General features: G+C 47.5%; 1 protein-coding gene across 1 annotated transcript in view; it reads left to right on the forward strand.

Annotated features, from left to right (window-relative positions):
• LOC106528812 (protein NLRC3) overlaps positions 1 to 9,105 on the forward strand; it is a 21,537-nt gene that overhangs the window by 4,634 nt on the left and 7,798 nt on the right. Inside the window, exons 4-5 of the mRNA XM_014027584.1 lie at positions 2 to 1,280; positions 4,669 to 4,845. Coding sequence (XP_013883038.1) covers positions 2 to 1,280; positions 4,669 to 4,845 — 1,456 coding nt within the window. The remainder of the gene's footprint in view (position 1; positions 1,281 to 4,668; positions 4,846 to 9,105) is intronic.

Consider the following 9,105-nt stretch of genomic DNA (forward strand, 5'->3'; position numbering starts at 1 on the left):
GGTCTGGATGAGTGTCGACTTCCTCTGGACTTCCACAGGAACCAGGTCCTGACTAATGTTACAGAGTCCACCTCAGTGGATTTTCTCTTGACTAACCTCTTCAGAGGGAACCTGCTGCCTTCTGCTTGCCTCTGGATAACCACAAGACCTGCAGCAGCCAATCAGATCCCTGCTGACTGTATTGGCATGWTGACAGAGGTCAGAGGCTTCACTGATCCACAGAAGGAGGAGTACTTCAGGAAGAGATTCAAAAATAAAGAGCAGGCCAACAGGATCATCTCCCACATCAAGGCATCACGAAGCCCCCACATCATGTGCCACATCCCAGTCTTCTGCTGGATCACTGCTACGGTTTTGGAGGATGTACTGAAAACCAGAAAGAGAGGAAAACTCCCTAACACCTTGACTGAGATGTACATCCACTTCCTGGTGGTTCAAACCAAACTCAAGAAGTTAAAGTATGATAGAGGAGCTGAGAAAGATCCAGACTGGAGTCCAGAGAGCAGGAAAATGATTAAGTCTCTGGGAAAACTGGCTTTTGAGCAGCTGCAGAAAGGAAACCTRATCTTCTATGAGTCAGACCTGACAGAGTGTGACATCGATATCAAAACAGCCTCATGGTACTCAGGAGTGYTCACACAGATCTTGATAGAAGAGAGCGTACTTCACCAGGACAAGGTGTTCTGCTTCATCCATCTGAGTGTTCAGGAGTTTCTGGCTGCTCTTTATGTTCATTCAACCTTCATCAAGACTGGTGTCAACCTTTTGGAAGAAGCACAAACAATCTCCAAGAGGTCATCTTTGTTTAAGAAGACAAAACCAAAGAGTTTTTATCAAAGTGCTGTTAAAAAGGCAATGCAGAGTCCAAATGGACACCTGGACTTGTTCCTTMGCTTCCTCCTTGGTCTTTCACTGCAGACCAATCACAGTCTCCTACAAGGTCTCCTGACAGAGAGAGGAAGTAGCTCGGAGACGAATCTGGATACAGTTCAGTACATTAAAAAGAAAATCAGTGAGAATCTTTCTGCTGAGAAAAGCATCAACCTGTTCCACTGTCTGAATGAACTGAATGATCGTTCTTTAGTGGCAGAGATCCAACAGTCTCTGATCTCAGGAAGCCTTTCCACAGACGATCTGTCTCCTGCTCAGTGGTCGGCTCTGATCTTTATCTTACTGTCATCAGGAAAAGATCTGGATGTGTTTGACCTGAAGAAATATTCTGCTTCAGARGAGGTTCTTATGAAGCTGCTGCCAGTGGTCAAAGCCTCCAACAAAGCCTTGTAAGTACACAGAGTTACAGAAACTTGAGGCAAGGGATGACCACTYCAACAGGCTCCTTTCAGTGTGGAAGAGGGAGACTGAGAGGAGGTCTCCCTCCTCTGGAAGGGAGGGGTTTCCTAGGAGTTTGGCACAGTGTGTCTCAGGGGTTATGAAAGGTGTGTGCAAGATCGAACCTTGAACAATCACATGACTGAGTGTCGACAGTTCCATGTCAGCAGTGCCAGCGTGACACCAGATCTATTCTCCAGAGTAGGAGAGAGTCCAGCCCTTGGGTTCCAGAGCCCAATCTGTGAGTTGAGTTGAGCCCAACTATCTGCCCCATGTCCCCAACCTCCCCGGGACATGTGAAAAACTCTCCCGGAGGTATGAGTTGAAGATCACATGGACAGGGGACTCCGCCAAATGTTCCCAGTTCACCCTCACTATACGTTTGGGTTTACCAGGTCTGTCCGGCAGCCTCCCCTGCCACTGGATCCAACTCACCTCCAAGTGGTGATCAGTTGACAGCTCTGCCCCTCTCTTCACTCGAGTGTCCAAGACATAGGGCTGCAGGTCTGATGACATGATTACAAAATCAATCATCAACCTTTGGCCTAAGGTGGCCTTGTACCAAGTACACTTATGGACCACCCTATGCTCAAACATGGTGTTTGTYATGGACAACCCATGCTTAGCACAGAAGTCATAACACCATTCGGGTTCAGATCGGGGAGGCCGTTCCTCCCAATCACCTCCTTCCAGATAACTCTGTCATTGCCCACATGGGCATTGAAGTCACCCAGCAGAATGAGGGAGTCTCCAGATGGAGTCATTGGATGGTGTCCTTCCAGGACACCATCCAAGGACTCCAAAAACGCTGGGTAATCTGAACTGATGTTTGGTGCATAAGCACAAACAACAGTCAGAACCTTCTTTCCTGCAGCCCAAAGCTGCAGAGACACAACCCTTTCATCCACCGGAGCAAACTCCAACACTGAGGCACACAGCCGRGGGGCATGTGAGTATCCCCATGCCTGCCCATCRCCTCTCTCCCTGGGCAACTCCAGAGTAGGAGAGAGTCCAGCCCTTCTCCAGGAGTTGGGTTCCAGAGCCCAATCTGTGAGTTGAGTTGAGCCCAACTATCTGCTGGTAACACTCAACCTCACCCCTCTGGCTCCTTACCCGCGAATGAGGTTACGTTCCATGTCCCTAGAGCCAGTCTTTGTTGCCAGGAATCACGCCCAGGCCTGGCTCCAGGGAGGTGCCCTGATTTCTCTTCCGGGCAAGGTTTCCTGATGTGGTTGGTGTTTTGTCATCAAAGGTTYTGAATCACTCTTTGTCTGACACCTCCCCAAGGCCTGTTCGCCATGGGAGACCCTACCAAGGGCTAATGCCCCAGACAACATAGCCCCTGGGATTATGGGGGTACTCAAACCCCTCCACCACGTTAAGGTGGCGATTCTGCGTAGGGTCATGTTTTAATATACAGTTTGTATATGTATTTATTCCCTTCAGACTGACTTACTGCAACCTATCAGAGAAAAGCTGTAAAGCTCTGTTGTTAGTTCTCCAATGCAAGTCCTCCAACCTCCGAGAACTGGACCTGAGTTACAACAACCTGCAGGATTCAGGAGTGAAGTTTCTATCCACCGCACTCGAGAGTCCACAGTGCAAACTGGAAACTCTCAGGTGAGGATCAAAGATTTGTGAATATCAAACTTTTTTTAAGCGGACTACATTTTTGACTGCAGTGTGACCAACGTTAACTAAACACTGGAATCATGGTTACACCAGAACTAAAAGTTTATTTTTGTCTTTTTGCCTTTTTAAACCTGGCAGTTAATTAATCTTATACAGTTGGAAATTCTGTTAATTTCCCTTTTACATGGTGCTAYATTTGTAAGGAACATGCATTTGTGGGATGAGCAGTAGTGCTGAGTATGTGGGTTGTGGACATGAAAAACATGCCAAATCTTCACTTGTTTTGAGCTTCTGGTACCACCAGGTGCAGCCAATCAGATGGCCGGTATAAGATTTCTTGCCAAGAAGCATTGCTACAACAAAGAAATGATCTACCAAACACAAATTTAACTACTTTTTGTGTTAAGTTTAGATAGATGGATATTTAGACTCCTTTTGTCAATGGAAATGATCAGATCTGATTTTGGAGTGTACCTAACCATACATCATGTGTGTTTGTCAGATTGTCAGGCTGTCTGATTACGGAGGAAGGCTGTGCTCCTCTAGCTTCAGCTCTGCATTCCAACTTTGCCCATCTAAAAGAGTTGGACCTGAGTCACAATCATCCAGGAGACTCAGGAGTGAAGCTGCTGTCAGMGAGACTGAAGAGACTTGAAGCTCTCAGGTATGGCAGTACCTGCTGCCGACACATATAATGTCTGATAAGATGTTTTTGCACTGCATGACCTGGCCGCAGTTTAAATCTTGGTTTGGCGTTCTTGAATTAGTTGTTATGGCCCAGGTCCACCCAGATTTCTTGAACCGAGACCTGTGGTTCCTATCTGGCTGGCCTGATTTGATGTCCGCTRCTGTTGATCATTGGTTGATTCACAGATACTTGAATCATTTGCAGCGACTAAAGCAGTATTTTTCAYGAGTTTAACTACACAACGACAATAGTAAGATACCAACAAGCTAACAAAAACCTAGCATAAAAACACTAGAACTTACAGTTCTCTGCAGTCCTGCCCTCTTGTCTTAAGTGTCATGYTGATGGATGGTCCTGTTCAGTATTTGGTACTTTTCCTCAAAGTTTGGTGTAGTTATTGTTTTGTCACAAAATAACTAAATAAGATCCCATCAAGGAGGCTCAGCTTAATACAAACAAAACCAGGGCCAGAGTACAGTAAGACCAGGCCATCTGGAGCTGGGGCGGGCTTTACCTTGAAAAAAACACCTACAGAGTGTGAAGWGCTAAGAATTGGTTTTCTCTTTCCTCTTCTCGGTTCTTGTCTTGAAGTAGTTTGTAATAATTGTAATTGTGATAATGCAACCTCAAATGACTTTTACAAGTAAACATGGCCAGTTATTATCAGGGATGTAGGATTATTTGTGACAGCTGTGTTTATTTTCATCTTCAGCTGCAGACTATTTTATGTCTCCTTCTGCTGTGGTGTCCATGCATTGAATTAAATAACGTACTTTTTATCACACAGACTAGCCATTTAGCTCAGTACATCAATAAAGGTGAAGGTCTTTGTTTCAGCATCTAAATTAAATTTTCTCATCAGCTAATTCGCACAAGGCCCATCTGGGTAAATTATTGTTCCTGGCATCATTCTTCTCTGACTCAAACTTCAAAGTGTGTTTCCCACAATGCTCTGGCTAAATAGAAACATTTTTTCTCTTTATCCCTTTTAACTCTTTTCTTGTTATTTGTCTCTTCAGATTGAATAACTGCAACCTATCAGAGAGAAGCTGTGAAGCTCTGTCTTCAGTTCTGAGCTCTCTGTCCTCCAGTCTCAGAGAACTGGACTTGAGTAACAACAACCTGCAGGATTCTGGAGTGAAGCTTCTAGCTGCTGGACTGGAGAGTCCACATTGCCAACTGAAANGGATTGGACTGTCTGAAACCCGTGATCCGGGTTTCAACCACCAGGTGCTTGTTGCTGAGCTCTGCACCCTTGACCTGTCCTGAGGGGGGAGCGCCAGTTTCTCTGTTTTAGGCAAAACTGAATGTTTAATTTGGTCCTCCTACACCATCAAGATGTTTGAATCACTGACAATCAGACCTGATTATATACATATTTGGTTAACTAATTGTTTCAATTTCAATCCATCCATCCATGCATCCATCCATCCATGCATCCATCCATCCATCCATCCATCCATCCATCCATCCATCCATCCATGCATCCATCCATCCATCCATTTCTCCGTAGTCTGGTCGCGGAGGCAACAGATCCAGGAGAGAAACACAGACATCCCTCTCCTCAGCAGCACTTTCCAGCTCGTCCTGGAGGACCCCGAGGCGTTCCCAGGCCAGAGAGGATACACAATCCCTCCAGCAAGTCCTGAGTCTTCCTTGGGGCCTCCTACCAGTGGGACGTGCCCAGAACACCTCCTAAAGGGAGGCTTCCAGGAGGCATCCTAATCAGATACCCGAACCACCTCTTCTGACTTCTTTCGATGTGGAGGAGCAGTGGGTCTACTCAGAGCTCCCCCTGGATGACGGAGCTCCTCACTCTATCTCTAAGGCTGAGCTCGGCCACCCTACAGAGGAAGCTCACTTCGGCCGCGTGTATCCGGGATCTTGTTCTTTCGGTCATGATCCACGCTTCATAACCATAGGTGAAGTCGAGAGCTTTGCCTTTCGACTCAGCTCTTTCTTCACCACAACTAACCGAAGCAACACCCTCATTACTGAGGATGAGGCCTCAATCCGTCGATCCATCTCCCGCTCCTTCCTACCATCACTCATGAACAAGACACCCAGGTACTTAAACTCCTCCACTTGAGGCAAAGACTCTCCCCCAACCCAGAGGGGGCATTCCACCCTTTTCTGGTCAAGAACCATGGCCTCAGACTTGGAGGAACTGACCTTCATCCCAGCCACTTCACACTTGGCTGTGAACCACCCCAGTGCATGCTGAAGGTCTTGGACTGAAGACGCCAACAGAACATCATCTGCATACAGCAGAGATGAGACCCTGTGGTTTCCAAACCAGACACCATCCTCTCCATGACTGCGCCTTGACATCCTGTCCATAAAAACTATAAACAGGATCGGAGACAAGGGATGGCCCTGGCGGAGTCCAACACACGCTGAGAACAAGCTTGACTTTGTGCCAAGAATGCAAACACAGCTCCTGCTTTGGTTATTTAGGGACTGGATTGCTCTTTGTAGCAACCCAGACACGCCATACTCCCACAGCACCCCCCACAGAATTCCCAGAGGAACACGGTCATAAGGCTTCTCCAAGTCCACAAAACACGTATATCGGATAGGCAAACTCCCACAACCCCCTTAGCAACTCTGCAAGGGTAAAAATCTGGCCCAATGTTCCATGCCCAGGACAAAAGCCACATCGCAGCCTCCCTTCCAACACCCTGGAGTAAACTTTCCTGGGGAGGCAGAGAAGTGTGATCCCATGATAGTTAAAACACACTCTCCGCCCCCCTTTATAAAAACGGGAATCACCACCCCAATCTGCCACTCCACAGGAGTTGTCCCAGTCCTCCATGCGATGTTGAAGAGATGTGTCAACCATGACAGCCCCACAATATCCAGAGCCTTCAGCATCTCAGGGCAAATCTCATCAACCCCTGGTGCCCTGCCACCAAGGAGCTTTTTGACTACCTCGGTGACCTCTGCCACGGTAATGGACTCATCTTCCCCCGAGTCTTCAGACTCTTCCTCCTCAAAGGTGGACATGGAGGGTGAATTCAGGAGATCCTCAAAGTATTCCTTCCACTGCCCAACAATATCTTCAGTCCTGGTCAGAAGTTCCCCACCCAAGCCAATTACAGCCTGGGACCTGGGAAGCTTTCCTTTTCTGAGTCGTCGAACAGTTTGCCAGAATGTCCTCGAGGCCAATTGAAAGTCCTTCTCCATGGCCTCCTCGAATTCCTCTCATGCCCAAGTTTGTGCATCTGCAGCACAGAAGCTGCAACCCTCTTTGCTACCCTGTACCTGTCAGCTGCTTCAGGAGTCCTGGGAAAACCAAGTCCGAAAGGCCTCCTCCTTCAGCCTGACGGCCTCCATCACCACTGGTGTCCACCAGCGGGTCCTTTGGTTGCCACCGCAACAGGCACCGATGACCTTCAGGCTACAGCTCCTGGAAGCCGCATTTGCAATGGAGGCTCTGAACATGGCCCATTTGGATTCCATGTCCCCAACCTCCCCGGGACATGTGAAAAACTCTCCCGGAGGTATGAGTTGAAGATCACGTGGACAGGGGACACCGCCAAATGTTCCCAGTTCACCCTCACTATACGTTTGGGTTTACCAGGTCTGTCCGGCAGCCTCCCCTGCCACTGGATCTAACTCACCTCCAAATGGTGATCAGTTGACAGCTCTGCCCCTCTCTTCACTCGAGTGTCCAAGACATAGGGCTGCAGGTCTGATGACATGATCACAAAATCAATCATCAACCTTTGGCCTAAGGTGGCCTTGTACCAAGTACACTTATGGACCACCCTATGCTCAAACATGGTGTTTGTTATGGACAACCCATGCTTAGCACAGAAGTCATAACACCATTCGGGTTCAGATCGGGGAGGCCGTTCCTCCCAATCACCTCCTTCCAGATAACTCTGTCATTGCCCACATGGGCATTGAAGTCACCCAGCAGAATGAGGGAGTCTCCAGATGGAGTCATTGGATGGTGTCCTTCCAGGACACCATCCAAGGACTCCAAAAACGCTGGGTAATCTGAACTGATGTTTGGTGCATAAGCACAAACAACAGTCAGAACCTTCTTTCCTGCAGCCCAAAGCTGCAGAGACACAACCCTTTCATCCACCGGAGCAAACTCCAACACTGAGGCACACAGCCGRGGGGCATGTGAGTATCCCCATGCCTGCCCATCRCCTCTCTCCCTGGGCAACTCCAGAGTAGGAGAGAGTCCAGCCCTTCTCCAGGAGTTGGGTTCCAGAGCCCAATCTGTGAGTTGAGTTGAGCCCAACTATCTGCTGGTAACACTCAACCTCACCCCTCTGGCTCCTTACCCGCGAATGAGGTTACGTTCCATGTCCCTAGAGCCAGTCTTTGTTGCCAGGAATCACGCCCAGGCCTGGCTCCAGGGAGGTGCCCTGATTTCTCTTCCGGGCAAGGTTTCCTGATGTGGTTGGTGTTTTGTCATCAAAGGTTYTGAATCACTCTTTGTCTGACACCTCCCCAAGGCCTGTTCGCCATGGGAGACCCTACCAAGGGCTAATGCCCCAGACAACATAGCCCCTGGGATTATGGGGGTACTCAAACCCCTCCACCACGTTAAGGTGGCGATTCTGCGTAGGGTCATGTTTTAATATACAGTTTGTATATGTATTTATTCCCTTCAGACTGACTTACTGCAACCTATCAGAGAAAAGCTGTAAAGCTCTGTTGTTAGTTCTCCAATGCAAGTCCTCCAACCTCCGAGAACTGGACCTGAGTTACAACAACCTGCAGGATTCAGGAGTGAAGTTTCTATCCACCGCACTCGAGAGTCCACAGTGCAAACTGGAAACTCTCAGGTGAGGATCAAAGATTTGTGAATATCAAACTTTTTTTAAGCGGACTACATTTTTGACTGCAGTGTGACCAACGTTAACTAAACACTGGAATCATGGTTACACCAGAACTAAAAGTTTATTTTTGTCTTTTTGCCTTTTTAAACCTGGCAGTTAATTAATCTTATACAGTTGGAAATTCTGTTAATTTCCCTTTTACATGGTGCTACATTTGTAAGGAACATGCATTTGTGGGATGAGCAGTAGTGCTGAGTATGTGGGTTGTGGACATGAAAATCATGCCAAATCTTCACTTGTTTTGAGCTTCTGGTACCACCAGGTGCAGCCAATCAGATGGCCGGTATAAGATTTCTTGCCAAGAAGCATTGCTACAACAAAGAAATGATCTACCAAACACAAATTTAACTACTTTTTGTGTTAAGTTTAGATAGATGGATATTTAGACTCCTTTTGTCAATGGAAATGATCAGATCTGATTTTGGAGTGTACCTAACCATACATCATGTGTGTTTGTCAGATTGTCAGGCTGTCTGATTACGGAGGAAGGCTGTGCTCCTCTAGCTTCAGCTCTGCATTCCAACTTTGCCCATCTAAAAGAGTTGGACCTGAGTCACAATCATCCAGGAGACTCAGGAGTGAAGCTGCTGTCAG

Source organism: Austrofundulus limnaeus, unplaced genomic scaffold, assembly GCF_001266775.1.
Source record: "Austrofundulus limnaeus strain Quisiro unplaced genomic scaffold, Austrofundulus_limnaeus-1.0 Scaffold0, whole genome shotgun sequence".
NCBI lineage: Eukaryota > Metazoa > Chordata > Actinopteri > Cyprinodontiformes > Rivulidae > Austrofundulus > Austrofundulus limnaeus.